This window comes from Callospermophilus lateralis, chromosome 18 (genome assembly GCF_048772815.1).
Source record: "Callospermophilus lateralis isolate mCalLat2 chromosome 18, mCalLat2.hap1, whole genome shotgun sequence".
Classification (NCBI taxonomy): domain Eukaryota; kingdom Metazoa; phylum Chordata; class Mammalia; order Rodentia; family Sciuridae; genus Callospermophilus; species Callospermophilus lateralis.
Genome location: NC_135322.1, coordinates 15,819,132 through 15,841,676, shown reverse-complemented (window position 1 = coordinate 15,841,676; position 22,545 = coordinate 15,819,132). Strand labels below are relative to the sequence as shown.

The window sequence follows — 22,545 nt, the reverse complement described above, 5'->3', positions numbered from 1 at the left end:
CTTGTGATCCTCTCTCTTGTCTCAGCCTCCCAAATAGTTGACAGGAGTGCACCACTAAGCCTGGCCTATAACTGCAAACTTTCTAAAATAATTTTCTTAAGGAACTGTCAACCTATGTTCACATTTTGGCTGAAGCAAACAGGACATTCTTATAGCAACTTTCAGCTTTCTTAGGCAGGCACTTTATGGGGGCGGGGGTGGGGGTGGAGGGTGGATGAAATCATCACAGACAACCTTAAACTACTAGAAAGCCATGCTAAAGTCTCCTAGTACAGGCATTTGGACAGTCCTTTCTGCCAGGTTTTTGCAATCCTCTTTCCATAATATGAAATAGTTAGCAAAGTATTTTTTCTTGATAAGGAAAAATATGGCATCAGCTGATATGTTTCATAGCAAGAAACATTTTAAGTTATTTGTTGGGTGAAACTGTCCTGGCATTACAAAACGTTCAGCATCTGGTTCTTAGATAATAAATTTTGTTAGCACATAGTCATGTCTCTTTAAATTTTCACCCAGAAATTTTATTTATTTTGTAATATTGGAGATTAAATACAGGAGCAGTTGACAACTGAGCTACACCCGCAACCCTTTTAAACTTTGAGACCAGACTTGGCTAAATTGTCCAGGCTGGCCTCAAATTTTTGATCCTCCTGCCTCAGCCTCTCAGATTTCTGGGATTACAGAAGTGTAACACCATGCCCAGCCAGGTGGGAACTCTTTGCTACCCTCCCAATCTACCAAGGGTTCTGGTTCTGGCCAAGTAGATGCAAGATGCTGGCCTCTCAGAAAAGTAATGTTATCTCTATCCCTCTTCTTTCTCAGGATCAAGTCTCTTCCCAGTCCTTCTTAGTATTCCCAACCCAGTTCAAAATGCGGAGGATACTAAATGGGTTTTCAAGCTCAGGGGTTGTAGGAGCGCTAGTGTGCCTGAAGACTCCATAAAGTTGCTCTGCCCATTCACTGCTCCTCACCTTGTGGATTCTGGTAGCCTGAGAACCTGTACCAGTGAGTGTAGTTGGGTATGGATGGATGAATCCAGAGACTATATCCTGGGCAAATACTTCCATGGGACAGTTTGGTCAAAGTCTGTAATGTATATGTCAGCATCTCTATTTCCAGAAATGGTATTGCAAAACATTTTTCAGAATATTTTCATTTTCTGCTTTTTAATTTATATTTCAAATTGTTTTTTCCTCCTGCTTTCAGAGGTTAGCATGAAAAGCAAAATTAGATAATTTGCTGGTAAATCTACTAAAATTTGGTTAATTAGATTTAATAGGCAATAAAATGTATGAAAGGAGGGGAAAATAATGTAACATATTTATCACCTGTGAGTTGGTGACATACATCTAAGTGTACACACTGCCAATTCTTAGCTCTGCCAGAGCAAGAAGTTTTCACCACCAAAACGGGATAAGAATGTGAGGTGATGGGTTTAATTAGTTTGATTTAATCACAATGTAAATAAATATCAAAATACATTATACCCCATACTTAGATAATATGTAGAATTGTTATCTGGGTCAATTTTTTAATAGTTACTTTCTTTAAAAATACCTATAGCAAGGCTGGACATACATCATGGGACATAAGTACAGGGTCCACGCCCTCAGGAGCTGAAATCCAGTCCTGGGCGCTCGCCTTCCCGATCATACCAGTGACCCTTCCAGAGCCCGCTCTTCGCAATCAGGCCATAAGCTTTGGGAAACTGGGTCCCCTGGCATTTTCTGGACCTCCTAGGACACATCGCACACGTGCTTTTCTAAAACGCCTGGGCCAGAGCAACACGTCTTTGCATCTGCGTATTGCTAGCATAGAGAGAACAAAAACCTCAGGGATCCGGCGCACCGTGGTGCTTACAACCCGCGTGGAATCCCGGGAGAATTTCGGGCGCGAGCCTACTTTTCCCAAAAGCCACCGCGGCCAGAGCTAAGCGGACTTGAACTACATTTCCCAGCGGGCAATGGGCACGCTCAATCTATGGCTTGGTTTCCGTTTTCGCTTGGTTCTTGTGCTTCGCAAGGTGAGTTGAATTCATCTCAGGATATTTATAGGCCAAGAGTGCTCTTGGTCAGGAGCCTGGAAAACCGGATTAAATTGGAGTCCGGCCTGAACCGGCCGGAGTGGCAGAGGAAGCCCTTAAAGCGTGCAAGTCCGTAACATGGTGGGCCTGTTGCCGGAGTCTCAGGCCCGCGGGTGCGTGACGGCAAAGCAGCATGGTTGTCTGTGTCTTGATGCGGAATGTGTGAGCGCCTCTCTGTGTATGTGAGAGAGACTGCCTGGGAGGGAGATGGGACGTGCCACGTGTAAGTACGGCTGAGAGGCCCCGACAGGTGCGTGGCTGCGCTCGCGTCACAGGCACGTGAGCGGCACGTCCCTCCCGTGTGCGTCACTAGCTGAGTTCTACGGGTTACTGTGACCCGCCAGAGGTTCTCTTCGGCTTCCTCCGCCCCCTCTCCTCAGAGCTATTTGGGTCTGACACAGAAATGCCTCAGCGAGGGACATTGGATACTGAAACCTAAGCCAAGTTTTCCAGCAAGGAGGCTTTGACGTGCTCCTGGACTGGGGATGCCCGGGACGTTCTTTCTTTGGGATCTCTGAGGGTAGTTAGGGTGAGCAGGCAGGTGTGGACCTGGCGAGGAGTCACCTAAGTCATCAGTGCTCCTCAAAGGCCGGATAATCACGACTCCTTTGTCTCTCCCTGGCCCTGCCATTCCCCAAAAGGAGCCTGACGAGGTGTAAAGAATTGTTTCACTTCCAAAAATCAACGTTTAGACTAGTTTTTTTTTTTCTTCTTAAAATTATCGGGTTTAGGGTATGCTTTCCTTATTCGGAAATATGTGGGAGGTATATTGATCTTGATCTATTCCCCCCCTCCCCAGTGGATATTGGGTGCAATTGAGATAAATATCACAGACATTCTCACTTGGCATATAACCTTCCATGTTTTCTTATTGTAAGCAGATCTAAAAAAGACTTAGTCTCTTGGTAGCTCAGACCTGTAATCCTAGAGGCTCAGGAGGGTGAGAGGCAGGAGAATCACAAGTTCAAAGCCAGCCTCAGCCATTTAACAAGGTCTTAAGCAACTTAGTGAGACCCTATCTCAAAAGAAAAAGAAGGGGATGCTGGGGTTGTAGCTCAGTGGTAGAGCTGCTTGACTAGCACGTGTGTTGCACTAGGTTTGATCCTCAGCACCACATAAAAATAAATAAATAAAATAAAGATGTACACACACGCATATAAAGGGCTGGAGATGTGATTCAGTGCTTAAGCGCCCCTGGATTCAATCCCTGATATCAAGAATGAATGAATGAATGAATAGAAATATAAAGGGTTGGGGATGTTGCTCAGTGGTTAAGCTCTTGGGTTCCATCCTCGCCAGCTGTCCCCCCAAACAAAAAAAAAGGTTTAGACTCTTGTGATCTAGAGTCAAGGACAACAATTTTCTTGTTGTGATTATGTGCAAAATTTGTGCTTAGGATTATTTTAATGATTAATGATAAACCCATGTGGTTAAATATTGTGCAGCTAGTAAATTTTATACAGCATTAGATGTATGAAGGAAAATATATAGTACATAATGTTAAGCAATAGTCAAATTTATAAGTAATAGTACTTAAAAATTAAAATTATATATCAATCCCATTTAATAAGGTGGTTTTGCAAGGATTGAATCCAAATCACACTTTTGAATTTAAATATTTTTTTTCCAAATAACATTTTAATTATTTTATTAAAGTAGGGGAGTGATGTGGCTACATTTTATTACCCAAGTATTTTGTACTTCTGCTTTTCATACATTCTTTGATTCAATCTGAAAAAGAATGTTTAAAAAACTTTCTATACTGTTACCTTAAAATAAATTCCTAGAAGTAGAATTTGAATTAATATAATCAAACCTTTACTAATTGCCAGTCATACAGTCTTAGTATTGGGGGTGATAAAGAGACTAAAATGATGTAGTTGCCCTTCTTTTGCTTCTAATAAGAAAGGTCACACCTGAATGGGAATAAATGCATTAAAGCAATTATAGAGATTCAGGTAAAATGTAGGTTGTTTTAAAAAATAAACAATCCTTGGAGAGGCCTTAAGGGTTTAGTGGCACTCTGTAGGGCTGGATATGTGGCTTAGTGGTTAAGCACCCCTGGGTTCAATCCCTGGTATCAATCAATCAATCAATCAATCAATGAACTTCCCACTTTCTTGGAGCAGCTTTCCCTTCACACACATTCACCTACATATATATTTTAAGTAAAGGCATGGACACTGCATGAGCAGACAAAAAAAAAGATAAGTACTTTCAACTGTTTGAGTGTATAACTTTCTAAAGCTTTTTAATCTGATGTCTGTCAGTTTTTCACATAGATGTTACAAATAGTATCATTTGTACATGTAGTTTTGTAACCTCATTTTCCCACTGATGGTATTCCTAGAATATTTCTGTGGTCCTTAATATTTTCCCTGCGTAACACTTCTTACATGAATATTTTATAATTTATTAAGCATTTCTTCCAGAAGTAGAATGTGGAACACTGCCTGAACAATTTTGTGTCCTTTCTATTCTGCAACCTTGTTCAACCTCACCTGAAGTCAAGGCCATAAAGTAAGATGTGGTTTGGATGGTGTAGCTCCTTTTCAGCTCTGCAAAGTATGAATGAAAGGAGAAGGATCTGTTCAGGATAAGACTGAGCAGCCTAATCTCAGGCATAAAGCAGCTTCCCCCAAAGGAAGAACTCTAGAAAATTGCCTACTAGTTTTCCTGGGGATTAGGGAAGAATTTAGACTTAACTAAAACTCTTCTAATCCTTTCAAATTATGTGTTTATGGTGTGTAGTTGTATTCAAACTGGAATGAACAGCAAAACATTTAATTTTCTAGGTAGTAACACTAAACTGTGTCTCTTTTCTTGGTGTCCTCTTCTGTTCACAGCTCTGGATGCTGTTTATTTTCCCACAGAGGAACTTCAGGAGGACTTACTAGTTTCAATGTGAAACCATGGCATGTGTAAGTTGGTGTTTCCTTCTCAATGAAATATGTTATGTAAAATTTTTTCATTAATTATTTTGAAAAGTTCTACCTGTACCCATTTAATTATCAATTCACCTGTTCCTCCTTTACCAGTGAACAGTGGATCCAAATAACCTAGGTACCCTTTGTGGCCCACTCTTCTCTAACCAGTGTTTATATATTTGACTGGATTATTCATTATCTCTTATGTACCAAATCATATATTAAGATCAATGATAGAACAGTGAAGAAGTCAAGTCCCAGAAAGAAAAGACTTGAACTTCCCTGTCCTTGGATGGATTGGAAAAGTGGATCCCATTTGGCCAAATAGAGGAAGACTTCAAAATTCTCTACATGTATGAGTTATTCTAGGCACATATGATAAAGCCTGGTAATGAATGGTCCTGATCTTAATGTAGGTCAAGATCTATTGCTTTGTGAGGCTTTTAGAATTGCAGAGCAGTAAGCATAGGACTTTCAAAATATAGGGAACATGGGGCTGGGAGTGTGGCTCAGTGGTCGAGCATGTACTTAAAATGCATGAGGCTCTGGGTTCTGTCCCCAGATCTGTCTATATAAGTATAATGATTCTGTGGCAATTATATATGTATGCATAGTCACCACATATATATGTTTCTTGGTAAGGATCCCTTAATGATGAGTGTCATGGTTATTTTATTACTGACTAGGATTTACTGATATTAAATATCTTTGATATAATTCTAGACCATCCTACATTATTATCTTCTAACTTAGCAACTAGGAAAGTGTTCAGTGAGAGATTTATGATGGCAATGAAAAGTCAATAAAATCATAAGTTGAAATAAACCAAGAATTGAAAAGTGTTGTCAGAACCTAATATATATAAATCTAATTAGCTACAAATTATTAATTCTACCAAAACAGGAAGTTGGAACACTGTGTAGCCATTAAAAATTATTTTAGAGTAATAAGGTTGATCAAATTATGTTATATGGATGTATACATATGGCATAATGAATCCCATTATTATGTATAATACATCAATAAAAAAATTTTATAACTTCTTTTGATAACATTTACCATAAAGACAGAAGATTGATGGCATTTCTTAGTTTTATTCATACCTTGTATCTTCATGACAACCTCTGCCTTCAGTTCAAGTGTTTAGTATATTTACACTTATTGTAATTTTTTTTTTTTTGGTCGGAGGCCGTTGCTGAGAATTGAACCCAAGGGCACTCTGACACTGAACTACACCCCCACCACTTTTATTTTTATTTTGAAATGGGATTTTGCTAAGTTGCTAAGCCTAGCCTTGAACTTTCGATCCTCTAGCCTTGACTTTCTGAGTATTTGGGATTATAGGTGCTTATCCCCTCCGCCTTTTGTCTTTTTTTTTTTTTAACATCTGTTTATTGTTCCTCTGGTTCTTCCTTTCTTTTGAATTAAATATTTAAAATTTTACTTTAACTTGCTTTTTGGCTATACTTTTGGCATATTTTTAGTGATCTTTGTGTATTAAAATATATATTAAGGGACTGGGGATGTGGCTCAAGCGGTATCGTGCTCGCCTGGCATTTGTGCAGCCCGGGTTCGATCCTCAGCACCACATACAAATAAAGATGTTATGTCCGCCGAAAACTAAAAAATAAATATTAAAAAAAATTCTCTCTCTCTCTTACAATCTACTTAGAATTAATATTGCACATAAAATATAAGAACCTTGCAACTTTGTGAGTCCATTTACATTTGTCAATTATAACTATATATATTTAAAACTATAACACGTTTATGGACATGTAGTATGTTGCACATATTTAAATTAAGTGTAACTTTGACGGTACATTTTGAAATGTTGTGTGCCCATGAAGCCATCACCACAATCAAGACGAACAAATCCATTATTCCTGAAAGACTTTGTAATCCCTCCTTCATACCCTTCCTCATTTTACCCACTCTGCCTCCAGATAATCCCAATCTGCTTTCTCTTGAAGTAGCTTGTACTATTTTAGAGTTGTATATAAATGGAATCAAACAGCAATACACTTTATGCCTGGCTTCTTCCACTCAGCATTATTATTTTATTAATTATTTTGAGATTCATTCATGTTGTTTAATATATCAATAGTTGATTCCGTGGTATTGCTGAGTAGTATTCCATTATGGGGGTACCTCTGTATCTACTAGGGATTGGTTCCAGGAACCCCACCCCATGGATCCTCAAGTTCCTTATATGAAATAGTATAGTATTTGTATGTAACATATGTAAATCTTCTTATATACTTTAAACAATCTCTAGATTACTTAAAATACCTAATATAAACATGAATAATTGTTATACTATATTAAGGAAAAACATTCTATGTTGAATACAGATGCAAGGTCTTTTTAAAAAATTTTTTGGGGTAGTTGTAGATGGACAGAATGCCTTTATTTTATTTGTTTATTATGTGGTGCTGAGTTTTGAACCCAGTGCCTCACACATGTGAGGCAAGTGCTCTGCAACTGAGTCCCAGCCCCAGCCCCAGACGCAAGGTTTTTTCCCCAAATATTTTTGCTCTGCAGTTGATTAGCTACAGAGGGCTAATTGTGTATGGCTGTATCACAATTTATTTATCCTTTCTCCTATAGACAATTGGGTTGTTCCCATTTGGTACTGTTATGAATAGAGCTGTTGGGAACATTCACATATAAGTTTTGGGGTGCTTATAAGTTTTGATTTCTCTTACACACCTGGGAATGAAATTGCTATTGTGGTAAGATACATATAGTATGACAAGTGTATATTTGACTTTATAATGAATTGCCATATTTCCAATATTTACAATTATTTTAGCTCAGCATGGTAGCACAAGCCTGTAATACTAGTGACTCAGGAGGATGTCAAGTTCACGACCAGCCTCAGCAGCTTAATGAGACCCTGAGCAAATTAGTGAGACCTTGTCTCGAAATAAAAAATAAAAAGGACTATGGATTTAACTCAGTCCTAAAGCTCCCCTGGATTCAACTCCCAGTACCAACAATAAATAAATAAATAAATAGAAAATTATTTTAATTATTTTACATTCTCACTAGTACCATTCACTCACTTGTTCCAGTGACTCTATATATTTGCCATCCTTCTTATTTTCAGTGTTTTGAATTTTAGCTGTTACCTCTGAATACTTCTTTGCTGGGTTATATAAATATGTATTGTTTTAGCTTAGTGGTAAAAATACCCCTGGGTTTAATCCCCAGTATAAAAAAAAAACAAAGACAAAACAAAGAAACAAAAAAAAATTTAAAAAACGGTCAGTTTCAGAAATATCTAAGAAATGATTAGAAATATATTCCCAGCCCTTTCTAATTATTTTATATTGAAATAGGGTCTTGCTAAGTGGCTTAGGACCTTGCTAAACTGATGAGGCTGGTCTTGAACTTGTGATCCTCCTGCCTCAGCCTCCCAAGTCACTGGGATTATAGGCAAGGGTAACGCTATGCTCAGCTTGTTCTTTTTATTGTGGTAAGATACATATAAGTTACCACCTTAATCATTTTTAAGAATATAATCCATTAGCATTAAAACATTCATAATGTCTGCAATCACTACCATATCAGTCATCTTTTAAAACTGAAACTCTGTACTTATTAGGCAATAACTCCACATACTCCTCTCCCTCCCATTGCTGGAAGCCACCATTCTGTTTTCTGTTTCTGTGATGTTAACTATTCTATCTTTTTTTTTAAAAAAAAAAAATTTAATATTTATTTTTTAGTTGTACACAATACCTTTATTTTGTTTATTTATTTTTATGTGGGTTGAGGATCGAACCCAGGGCCTCGCACATTCCAGGCGAGTGCTCTACCGCTGAGCCACAACCCCAGCCCCCTAACTATCTTATATAAGTAAAATCATATAGTATTTGTCATCTTGTAACTGGTTTATTTTATTTTATTTTTTTTTAATTTTTATTATTGGTTGTTCAAAAGTAACTGGTTTATTTCACGTAGCATAATACCCTTAAGGATCATCTACATAATGAGGCAGAATTACTGATACAATAAAGTAATAATTTAAAATAGACATAATAAATATACTTAGAATAAGGAAAGATATTATTGATTTGTATCAGGAATGAGAAATCATTAGGGCTGGGGATGTGATTCAGTGGTGAAACACCCCTGGGTTCAATCCCCAATACAAAAAAAAAAAAAAAAAGAAAGGAATCATTAAACATTTAAGTTGATATATTTTAGGGATATAAAATATGTCATAACAGCAGGAAGCAAACAACCAAAGATGGCTTGGTGGTTGAAATATATAGTTGAGGGACTTTCACACAAGGCACAGGAAAGAAGAAAAAGACTGAAATTAGAAAACAGAATTGCATAAAGATAGAGGGGGGGAAAGTAGCACAAATATATAGAAAATAGTAACCCCAGAATTAGGAGAAAAAAATAAAGATTAAGAAATATTCAAGAAAATGATGAAAATTTCCCTTGAATTAATTAAACACTTAAGTCTACATTAGGAAAGCATATATCAGTAACAGAGTATCTGTTGCATCCAGGTTATGAGTTCCTAGAATAAAATGAGCAGACATGGAATGCCAAATAAATGTATCTAAATAGAGGCCTGGTGCCGCACTCTGGCTGGGCACAATTCAGGAGCCACTTGTCAAAAGAAACAAACTTTATTTTTAGGACCACACAGGCCAAACAAAACAGCTCCTCAGGAAAACCTTCAGAGCCCAACTGCCACTACCCGCTTCCCACAAGCCTCTCCACCTCCCCCCACTCCTCCTGCTCTTGAGGCCGATTGGCTGGGTCGTGTGGGCGGAGCCAAAAAAGTCCCCAAATGAGCAGCTCCGTGGTCTGAAAGGGCAGGGAAACAGCTCAATGAGCATCACCACAGAGGAGCCAATCAGTTGGCAGCTAGAAGTTGCTGGGGCCGCTGTGAGCCAATCATCAGCTGGCAGCTGGAAGTTTGCTGGCAGCTGGAAGTTTGCTGGGGCCCCTTCGGCTGTGGCTCTCAACAGCCCAGGTTGTGGCTCAGAGGTAGAGTGCTTGCCTGGCATTCATGAGGCACTGGTCCGATCCTCAGATAAAATAAAATAAAGATATTGTGTCCACCTACAACTAAAAAAAATAAATGTTTAAGAAAAAAGAAAAGTGTATTTAAGTAAACCATATTAAAATACAAAGCATGAAAATACCACATCCTAGAAGAATTCTAAAAAGGAGATCCACTTACAAAGAAGAATCAGATCTATCTTGGATTCCTCAAATAACTATTACATGTGCAAAAACACAATGAATTAATATAGGTAAATATAAAAAACAACTAAGAGATCTTGAATCTTGTAGCTAGTCAAAATTGTTTTGATATGAAGGCAAATTAAAACTACTTCAAATGTTTTTAGTTTGCTTATAGAAATTGACTTTATAAATCATCTTAGAGGAGAAAATACTGAACACAAACAGAAAATGAATCCAAGAAGATATTGCAAGAAATGTAGGAGTAAGAATATTGTTTACCAAAACAGCATAGTATTGGCACCAAAACAGACTGGTAGACCAATGGTACAGAATAGAGACACAGAAACTAACCCACAAAATTACAATTATCTTATATTAGACAAAGGTGCCAAAAACATGCACTGGAGAAAGGATAGCATTTTCAAAAAATGGTGCTGGGAAACTGGAAATCCATATGCAACAAAATGAAATTAAACCCATATCTCTCACCATGCATAAAATTTAACTCAAAATGGATCAAGGACCTAGGAATTAAACCAGAGACTCTGCATCTAATAGAAGAAAAAGTAGGCCCTAATCTTCATCATGTGAGATTAGGCCCCAACTTCCTTAATAAAACTCTTATAGCACAAGAATTAAAACCAAGAATCAATAAATGGGATGGACTCAAACTCAAAAGTTTTTTCTCAGCAAAAGAAACAATCTGTGTGGTGAACAGAGAGCCTGCATCCTGGGAGCAAATCTTTACCCCTCACACATCAGATAGAGCACTAACTTCTAGGGTATATAAAGAACTCAAAAAGCTAAGCACTAAAAAAATAATAATAATAATAAAAAAATAACCCAATAAACAAATGGGCCAAGGACCTGAACAGATACTTCTCAGAAGAGGATATACAGTCAATCAACAAATATATGAAAAATGCTCATCATCTCTAGCAATCAGAGAAATGTAAATCAAAACTACTCTAAGATTTCATCTCACTCCTGTCAGAATGGCAGCTATCGTGAAGACAAACAACAATGAGTGTTGGCGAGGATGTGGGGAAAAAGGCACACTCATACATTGCTGGTGGGACTGCAAATTAGTGTAGCCAATATGGAAAGCAGTATGGAGATTCCTTGGAAAACTAGGAATGGAACCACCATTTGACTCAGCTATCCCTCTCCTCGGACTGTACCCAGAGAACTTAAAAACAGCATACTACAAGTCACAGCCACATCAATGTTTATAGCAGCACGATTCACAATAGCTAAACTGTGGAGCCAACCTAGATGCCCTTCAGTGGATGAATGGAAAAAAAAAGTGTGGCATATATACATAATGGAATTTTACTCAGCAATAAAAGCGAATAAAATTATGGCATTTGCAGGATAATGGATAGCATTGGAGAAGATAATGCTAAGTGAAGTTAGCCAATCCCAAGAAAACAAATGCCAAATATTTTCTCTGATATAAGGAGGCTGACTCTTAGTGGGGTAGGGAGGGGGAACATGGGACGAATAGATGAATTCTAGATAGGGAAGAGGGGAGGGAGGGAAAGGGAGGAGGCAGGATATTAGCAAGTATGGTAGAATATGATGGACATCATTATCCAAAATACATGTATTGTACTTTGGGTGTCAACCTACTTTACATACAAACACAGAAATGAAAAATTGTGGTATATATGTGTAAAAGAATTGTAATGCAAAAAAAGCCAACAAGTACATGTATAAAGACATGAATTGGCGTGAAATACTTTATACAAAGATATGAAAAACTGTGCTCTATGTGTGTAATGAGAATTGTAATACATTCTGCTGTTGTGTATTTAAAAAATAAAATCAATTAAAAATATTGTTTATCATTTACAAAAAAGCACATAGAAAAGATATAACAAATATATATTTTAGTAGCTCATAACTAATTCTTTAGATATATAGTATACTGAGAGCATACTAAACTACTTACTGAAAATATGTCAGAATATATAACATTTAAATTAACAGTAGAAAACTTGGTCCAGGAAATGGAAAGCTAAGAGCAACAGAAAGGAAATTCAATGAAATATGAAGTTAAATGATAGAAATAAGCTTAATATAAAATACCGAAATTTGTGGATAACACAATAGGGAGAAGGCATTGGATGTTATATAAAGTTTTGAAATTATGTTGTCTAATGGGACACAATCATTAATAAATGTTTTTTGGAAGTGGGAAAACATATACTTGAGACACAATGAACCAAAATGAGCTGGAGAAATAATTTTAATATGGATCATAGATGAAGGGTTTTTTTTTCTCCATTATTATTTTCAGTGCTAGGAATTGAAACCAGATCCTTGCACATGCTGGCCAAACACTCTACCACTGAGCCATATCCCCAGACTTTTATTTCCTTTTTTAAAAAATAACTTAATTTTATTTATTTATTTATTTTATGTGGTACTGAGGATCAAACCCAATGCCTCACATGTGCTAGACAAGCGCTCTACCACTGAGCCACAACCCCAGCCCCCTTTTATTTCCCTTTTAAAGTCTTTTTTTTTTAAAGAACAATTTTAGATTTAAAGCAAAATTGAAAAGACAGAGTTCCTGCATGCCACATGTTCATATACACATACACACAAAGCCTCCCCCACTGTCAGCATCTTGCACAGAGTGGTATGTTTGTTACAGCCAGTGACCTAACACTGACATTATTAATATCACCCAAAATCCGTAGTTCACATCCAGTTTGACTCTTAGAGGTGTATATTCTATAGGTCTGGACAAATATACGGTGACATGTTTCCACCATTATGGTATCATATAAAGCTATTCCATGTTCCTAAAATTCCTCTGTGCTTTGCCTATTCATCTTCTTTTTCTCAAACCTCTGTTAACTACTGATCTTACTATCTTCATAGTTTTGATCTTTCTAGAATGTCATATAGTTGGAATTATATAGTAAGCAGGCTTTTCAGATTGGCTGCTTTCATTTAGTAATATGCATGTAAGTTTATTCACTGTCCTTTAATGACTTGATAGCTCTTTTTAGGGCTGAATAATACTCCACTGTCTGGATGTACCAGTTTATCCATGCACTTACTGAAGGATATCTTGATTCTTTCCAAGTTCTGCAAATTACAAAGAAAGCCACTCTAAGTATTTGTGTGTAGGTTTTTGTGGAGATGTAAGTTTTCAATTCATGTGTGCAAATGCCAAGGATCATGAATGATGGATAGTATAATAAGAGTATATTTAGTTTTGTATGAAACTTCCAAAGTGTCTTCCAAAGTGGCTATACCATTTTACATTCCCAGTAGCAGTAAGTGAGAGTTCCAGTTGCTCTACATCCTTGCCACCATTTGGTATTGTCACTCTTCTGGATTGGGACCATTCTAATAGGTATGCAGTGATATCTCGTTGTTGTTTTAATTTGCATTTCTCTAATGACATATATGATGTGATAGATTCTTTAACCTGACATGGAGGACAAATAGGAATAATAGAATCCAGTTCATTGTATTGATGCAAAGGCCAAATTTTAGAAAGCTAAGGTTTAAGATCATTGCCCCTGACATTTAAATGGAGTACATACAAACCCGGATAACATTTTTGAAAAGTACATCTTTATATTGCACATTCTTACCCCTTGGTAAAGTACAAAAGGATGGCCTGAGCTTGAAGTTTGAAAAATTTAATGGCGAGGCTATGCCTGTGGCTCAGTGGTAGCGCACTTGCCTGGCATGTGTGAAGCACTGGGTTCGATTCTCAGCACCACATATAAATAAATAAAAATAAAGATCTAGCAACAATTTAAAAAAAAAGAAAGAAAGAAAAAGAAAAATTCAATGGCAGTGAAAAAATCGGCCAAATTTTTTAATGTTATTTTTTATAACTTTATTTTTTTATGTGGTGCTGAGGATCAAACCCAGTTCCTCACACATGCTAGGCAAGTGCTCTACCTCTGAGCCACAACCCCAGGCCCCCAATTTTGGCATATTAAATTAGTAGCATTCTTAGCCTAAAATCTACATGCACTGTGAGAAAACAACCATATCTGAAAGGTACAAGGGCTTTGCCAGCGACCAAAATGCAAAATATCTCCATTGCCCTGGCTCCAACGTAAGAATGCTGCTGTGAGTTCAGGGTCACTCAGTACTGCCTCACTTACTGCAGGGTGCCCAAGTCCCAGGCCCTGGACACCCCTGCCAGGGGCAGGCCAGAAACACCACCCTCAGCTCACTGTGCTTGCACAGACAGGAAATCCCTGAGGCTTGGTGCTGATGTTGGATTCCCACTAGTTTATTAATTCTTGAAAAGCACATTTTTCAGAGGAGACTAAAGCTGAAGTAACCTCGATGTGGGCTTTTTCTGAGTCAGGCAGTGAGATGGTGAGCCACAGATGGTTGTGTCAGAGGAAGGACGACAGGTCATGGGTGTTCTTCAGACCTAAGTTGAAGCCAGACTTGAATCTGCAGCAAAAATGGAGTGCATGATCCTGGAGCTGTGTACTTGAAGACATCCGGGGTATAGACAGGACCCTCCTCTGTATGGGCTGAGGAGCGCAGGAGAGGGATTACCGGGGGTGACCACGGCAGGAGTGAGCGTGCCATGTGCGTGTCCTGAGTGCAGAATAGCCCAGGACGGGGCTCCAGGACCTCGGAGGCAGTTGTGGTTCTGTCAGCGCTTTTATGACTAGGAAGGCTGGCCTTACCATACGTGAGTGTGGGTTGTTGGGCTTAGTTGTCACTGAGTTGGTTACTTACCCAGTCCTCTGCCCTCTCAATTTACAGTCATTTATGGCTTAAGCAGAGAAATGGCACCAAGAGAGAAGTCACGCTTTTGAGCACTAGCATGGGCACAGGAAAGCACACATATCATCTTGGAATAGGAATTTTTAAGCTGCGAGTTACCTCTAAAACCAGGCTCCTTGGATTAAGCATCCTGTTGGAAACCTTTCCCTTGGACCCTTTCAGTGCATACATCGTGTAATCGCACCATTCCCATAGCTCTGACCCCAGGTACCTCCTGTGGACTCACATACAGATTTATGCCACCCTAATATTTCCTCGTTTTATATGTGAGATCATGACTTACTTTTCCTCTGTCCTTGCCATCTTCCAAAAGGAAACCCCAAAAGGAGGAAAGAATTGTTACATTACAAAAATACTAAAGGTAAAGTAATATTGTTGTTGCCTAAAAATCAAGATTCAGGTGGGGCTGGGTTGTGGCCTAGCGATAGAGCACTTGCCTAGCATGTGTGAGGCACTGGGTTGGATTCTCAGCACTGCATATGAATAAATGAATAAAATAAAAAGTCCATGGGGCTGGGAATGTGACTCAGTGATAGAGTGCTTGCCTACGATGTATGAGGCACTGGGTTCGATTTTCAGCACCACTTAAAAATAAATTAATAAAATAAAGTTATTATATCCATCTACAACTAAAAAAATTTTTAAAAAGATCCATCAACAATTAAAAACTATATAAAAAATGTTGAGAGCCAAGGCCAGGTCAAGATGGTGGATTCATTTTTTGTTCTCCAAATTTCTGTTTGGATATGAAAATGTTTGATTTTCTTTGCCTGAAGAAACAACCTTAAGCCTTCCTTCCACATATACTGACAGAGGACCTTGATATCTGCGGACATAATAACTTTATTTTATTAATTTATTTTTAAGTGGTGCTGAAAATCGAACCCAGTGCCTCACACATCCTCCTTCACAGTGGCTATTTTCTTTCTCCTCTCCAGGTCATAGTTGCATATTTGATTGGCAGATCATTCAGATCAGGCATTTGGGCTGTATTTTAGATGGTGAGTAGGGAAGGCAAAATGGGTGTGTGTGGAATCACACACCAGATAGCTTAGATATTCTTTATCTAGAGGCCAAAGAATTAATAAATGACAATGTCATCAGCTTTATGGAACTTTAGACGTGGGACTATAATTGAGTGAGCCTAAAGGTCTGTACCAATGAGGGAAGGAATAAGTTCAGGCGATTTCTAAGAAGTAGTTGTTATTGCTGATCAGATGTGCCTTAGGTTTTCAGGTACATCATCATTTAGGCTGTGACAGGCAGTGTGGTGTGATGTTGAAGAGAATGGGCCCTGGATATCCTAAGTTTGGTTTGAATCTCAGCTGTGTTACTTCCTGTATATACGAGCCTGGCTAGCACTCAGGCTCTGTGTTCCACAGCTCCCAGATGTATATTATAATAGCACCTGCTTCATAGGGTGTCATCAGGATAAAATGTAAATCCTATGACAACAGAGCCTGGAATATAAGGAATGCTCAACTAATATTAACTGTTATGTCATGATTCTGGGCACTTCGGGGTTCAGTAGTAACAGAAATATGAAGACAGTTGATGGTTATTTGCAAGGTAAAAAAAATTATCCTTGAAGGCAATTGACAGTTATTATAAGCTGTGAAAATTATCTAGAGATTTTATTGGTATAATAATTTTATTGTATGAAAAAGTGAAATTAATAGAATTATGTTTGTAAAGTAGTAAATTGAGGAATTTGTGAGGTTCTTCATCTCAAATAATAATAGATAAGGCTGGACATGGTGGTATACACCTCTGATCCCAGCTACATTGGAAGTTGAGGCAGGAAGATTGTAAATTTGAGGTCAGCCTTGGTCACTTAGTGAAACCCTGTCTCAAAAAATAGAAAGGGCTCAACATTGTAAAAGCTGTATTTGTTAAACTCAAGGCCAACATCTTCTAAAGGGAGAAAGATTGAAAGCATTCCCTCCAATAACTGAAATAAGACAAAGATGCCTCTTTTGCCTCTTTTTTTTTTTTTTTTTTTTTTTTTGTGGTGCTAGAGATTGAACTCAGGGCCTTGTGCATGTAAGGCAAGCACCCTACCAACTGAGCTATATCCCCAGCCCACTTCTTTTTTTTTTAAACATATTGTTTTTAGTTGTAGGTGGACACAGTATCTTTATTTTATTTATTTTTTTATGTAGTCCTGAGGATCAAACCCAGTGCTTCACATGTGCTAGGCAAGCACTCTACCACTGAGCCCCAGCCCCAGCTCCATCTCTTTCACCACTTCTATTCAACATTGTCCTTTAATTTCTAGCCAGAGCAGATAGGAAGAAGAAAGAAATTAAAGGGATATGAAAAGGAAAAGAAGAACTCAGACTATCCCTATTTGCTGATGACATGACTCTGTATTTAGAAGACCCCCCTAAAAACTCTACCAGAAAACTACTAGAAGTCATAAATGAATTCAGCAAAGTGGCAGGATATAAAATTAACACCCATAAATCAACTGTGTTCCTATACATCAGTGATGAATCAACTGAAAGAGAAATTAGGAAAACTATCCCATTCACAATAGCATCAAAAAAACAATATTTGGGAATCAATCTAACAAAAGAAGTGAATGACCTCTGCAATGAAAACTACAGAAGACCTTAGAAGATGGAAAGATCTTCTGTGTTCTTGGATAGGCAGAATTAATATTGCCAATATGGCTATACTGCCAAAAGTGCTATGCAGATTTAATGTGATTCCTATTAAAATTCCAATAAAGTTCTTCATGGAAAGAGAAAAAGCTGTCATGAAATTCATTTGGAAAGATAAGAGGCCCAGAATAGCCAAAGCAATTCTTAGCAAGAAAAGTGAAGCAGTAGGCATCACAATACCAGACCTTAACTTATACTACAGAGCTATAGTAACAAAAACAGTATAGTATTGACACCAAAACAGACATGAAGGCCAATGTACAGAATGGAAGAGACAGAGACAAACCCACATAAGCACTGTTATCTCATACTACACAAAGGTGCCATAAACAAACATTGGAGAAAAGATAGCCTCTTTAACAAATGGTGCTGGGAAAACTGGAAATAAGTATGTAGCAAAATGAAATTAAACCCCTCTCACCTTGCACAAAACTCAAAAGTGGATCAAGGACCTAGACATTAGTAGATGCATTAGTAGGTGCAGAGACTCTGCACCTACTAGAAGGACATGGAGGCTCAACTCTCTATTATGTCAGCTTCTGAACCGACTTCCTCAACAGGACTCTTAACGTGCAAGAAGTAAAATCAAGAATAAATAAATGGGGGCTGGGGCTATAGCTCAGTGGTAGAGTGCTTGCCTAGCACATGTGAAGCACTGGATTCGATCCTTAGCACATAAAAATAAATAAATAAATAGTAAAGGTATTGTGTCCATGTATAAATAAAAAATAGTTTTCAAAAAAGAACCAATAAATTGGATGGTATCAAACTAAAAAGCTGCTTTACAGCAAAGGAAACAAGAATGTGAAGAGAGAGGCTACAGAGTGGGAGAAAATCTTTGCCACCTGCACCTCAGAGCATTGATATCCAGAATATATAAAGACCTCAAAAAACTGAACACTAAAAAAACAAGCAACCCAATCAATAAATGGGCAAAGGAACTGAACAGGTACTTCAAAGAAGAAGAAATATGATCAGTTAGCTGGGTGTGGTGGTGCCTGCCTGTAATCCCAGTGTCTTGGAGGCTGAGGCAGGAGGATTGTTAAATACAAACCAGCTCCAGCAAAAGCGAGGTGCTAAGCAACTCAGTAAGACCCTGTCTCTAAATAAAATACAAAATAATAATAATAAAATTAAAAAAGAAAGTAAAAGAAATACAGTTGGTCAACAAATATATGAAAAAATGTTCAACATCTCTAGCAATTAGAGAAATGAGATTTCATCTCACTCCAGTAAGAATGGCAATTATCAGGAATACAATATTTCATTGAAACACGCTTTTTAAAAATTTTTCAACTTTTTTTTTAGTTGTATTGAACATAATACCTTTATTTTATTTATTTATTTTTATGTGGTGCTGAGGATTGAACCCAGGGCATCATACGTGGTAGGTGAGCCCTCTACCACTGAGGCACAACTCCAGCCACTGAAACACGCTTTTTTGCATATACATGTGTGCATATGCACACATCTATGTGCATGTGAATGAACCTACACATGTATGCTTTCAAGTTAGAGTGTAACAATATTATAATTATGAAATATACTTTAAAACAAAAAAATCAAGATTACAAATAAAAAAAGTAATGGTAGCATAGAATTCTGTAACATGACAGAACAAATTACTTTTTAAAAATGTTTTTCTAGTTGTCAATGGACATTTATTTTATTTATTTATATGTGATGCTGAGAATCAAATCCAGTGCCTCACACATGCTAGGCAAGTGCTCTACCACTGAGCCACAATCCCAGCCCCCCAAATTACTTTTTGAATATATTACTGTCCTGTGACCTTGCTTGAAAGCTTGAAAGCAAGGTCACAAAGGACAGTAATATACTCAAAAAGTAATTTATCATTACTGCCTTCTACTTCTTCTTGCTCTTACTTTTCCTCAATGTTGGGAATCAAACTCAGGGTCTCTTGCATGCTAGGCAAGTGCTCCATCACTGAACTACACTCCCTATCTATCTGTCTATCAAATCATATTGTGCATTCTACATTTTAATGTTAATTTCTGTTGACAGTATATATAAAATATTTTTCATATTCTTACATATATTTCCCTACTTGCATTAAATGACTATTTTATATTATATTACATGTAGGTTCCATAATTAACTACACAGCTGGGTTGGACTCTATTCAGAACCAGGCCCAAGCAATTTCTTCTGGGTTGTATTGTCTTCCATATGTGATCAACTTCAGCTGATTCTGATGCCATAAGATGTGTTAGTTTGGGTGATGTGGCCTCTTTCAGCCTTAGAGGATCTATTCATAGAAAGACTGGGGTCTAGATCAACCCCCAAGATGGGGACTTGTCCAAGAAACCTCCTGCTATCATGTCTGGATCTGGTTTCAGTGCAGAGGTTACTTACTTTGCAACTATCTTGTAGCTGGGTTTCCTGAGGTTTAGCTTAGATCCATCTTTTTGGTTTTTCCTAAATTATATGTACAGCCATAGGATACTAATTTTGGAAGGAGCAATGGAAGAGCAGAAAGATCTTTCTGAACTATGTCATAATGTAACACTAAAACTTTCTTTTTTCTTTCAGCTCTGGATGCTCTGGAGTTTGAATTCTTCTAGTAGTGGAACCCTGAGGAAAACTGATCAGGTCTTACATTTTTAAAACATGACCTGTGTAAGTTGATTGTTTGTGTTTTCTTGCAATATTATTTTAGGTAAGATGGATTGTTTTCATTAACCTAAATCTTCCTACTTAAGAAGGCCTCCCTAGTTCATTTATCTGCTCTCCAGTTTCTTCTAATGCAGTGAATTATGAAAGCAAATAATTCAGACTCCTCCCTACAAGTATTTGCTATCCAGTTTGTGTATCAGTTGTCCAATTTACATATTTTTTGTGCTTATTCTTCAATCAAATTTTATAGAACAGTAAAGGAGTTAAGTCCCATCAGGTAAATATAAGATTCCCTTATATGTCCCTAGTTTGGTGAATTAGAAATGTTGGCTCTATTTGAGTATAATAGGTAGACTTTGAAATAATGCACATGTGTATTCTTATTTTAAAGGCAAATAAGAGGAAATTTGGTTATCACTTGGTCACAGTCTTATTATGTGATGAGATCTCAAGTCCTTTGAGGTTTTTAGAATGGTTGGACATGTCACGACTTTCGTCAAGGAATTACTGAATGACAAATATATTTTTTTTGTGGTTGAATGTATTCTGTTGAATTTGGGTGACATTTATTTGATCATGAGTTATCCTATATTATTATATACTCGGACAGGGAAGTGTTGAGTGAGAGATGGAGGATGGCAGTGGGGGAGAGTATTTTCCTATGGAGTAACCATGTGGATTTCCTCTCCTGATTTCTAAAAGGACTTTGAATTTTTTTTTCCAATCAAGTAGATAAACATAAAGGATAAATTAAGTCTGAGATATCCATAATAAAATGGATTGTTACACAGTAAACACAAAATTTATCAAAACAAAGAAAATTGCCATTATGCGCTCTGACATAATGATGAACTTGAGACTTGGGGAAATATCTAAGTTTTTCTGTAAAACCTTTTTTGAATATAGAGATTTTTATATTAAATTTGAGAAGAACGTACCTTTTTGGTTCTTTATATTTTACTGTTAAAGGTAAAATAATTTAGAAATTTACATTTATTGTTAATTTATGCATCAAGCCCCTAGCAAATTGTGATTATGTCTAATACTTTATTGAATACAGGAACTTGAATTTTATTTTATCCATTGCTCAGCAAACCTAAATTGTTGTGGTTACTTCTAATTCAAAGAAAGATTTGCCTGCAGCAATAGAATTCTTCAAGAATGTGTAGATACTCTGCTTTAGTCTGCTAGCAGTTAATAGCCTCTTGACTATATCACAGCTTTCCTAAAAGGTGCTCTTCTCTTCTGCTTTATGAAAATGGTTTTTAAGTTTCATAATACATGGGTTTGTAGTTTCAGGAACTAGTAACATTCGGGGATGTGGCCATAGACTTCTCTCAGCAGGAGTGGGAATACCTGGACCCTCTTCAGAGGGACTTGTACAGGGATGTGATGTTGGAGAACTATAGGAACCTGGTCTCTCTAGGTAAGTTTATTTGCTTGAAGTAATTTAAAATGTGAACTATGATATGTTAACACAATGATTTTCAAATCTCCCTAAGTTCTTCCAGAATGACAATGACACTGCAATTAAGCATCATCATTTCCTCCATCCTTTAATGACATTCACATCTTCCTCTGACATTTATAGTAGTAGCCTACCTTCTTTAATATACAAGGGGCCAGGATAAAATTCTGCATGTTTATTTATTTAATAACTATGATTTCCCATGTTCCAAAAATTTCTGTAGATGTGCTCTTTCATCCTCTGGTCCGTCTGCAAGGACAACATTTGGTGAAGATGTCCTGATTTTTCTTTATATGAAAAGAGCCTCTGACTTATACAGTAGTGGATAGGATGACTAGTATTCGTTAAAACTGAAGAATTCTGGCCAGGTATGGGTGTTGCACACCTGTAATCCCAGTGACTTGGGAGGCTGAGGCAGGAGGACTGCAATTTCAAGGCCTGCCTCAGCAACTTGGCAAGTCCCTAAGCAACTTAGTGAGACCCTGTCTCCTGACCCTCTTAAAAATAACTCACAAAAAACTGAAGTCCACATTTCATTTCCTGTAACCAATTTTTATGATTTATTGTTGAAAGTTTCAGTCTATGAATTTTGCATTTAATTATTGAATGAAGATTTTGTAAGTCAATCTGGATGTTTCTTGTTTTCCTCTTTTTTTTTTTTTTTTAATATTTATTTATTAGTTATCGGCAGACACAACATCTTTGTATGTGGTGCTGAGGATCGAACCCGGGCCGCACGCATGCCAGACGAGCGCGCTACCA

At 37.4% G+C, this 22,545-nt stretch overlaps 1 protein-coding gene across 1 annotated transcript in view; it reads left to right on the top strand.

Annotated features, from left to right (window-relative positions):
* Nucleotides 1–1,947: 1,947 nt before the first annotated feature.
* LOC143383307 (uncharacterized) overlaps nucleotides 1,948–22,545 on the top strand; it is a 43,879-nt gene continuing 23,281 nt past the window's right edge. The window contains 4 exon segments of the mRNA XM_077105698.1: nucleotides 1,948–2,023; nucleotides 4,930–5,004; nucleotides 20,232–20,318; nucleotides 21,609–21,741. Of these exon segments, the coding sequence (XP_076961813.1) occupies nucleotides 20,310–20,318; nucleotides 21,609–21,741 (142 nt within the window). The 5' untranslated portion in view covers nucleotides 1,948–2,023; nucleotides 4,930–5,004; nucleotides 20,232–20,309.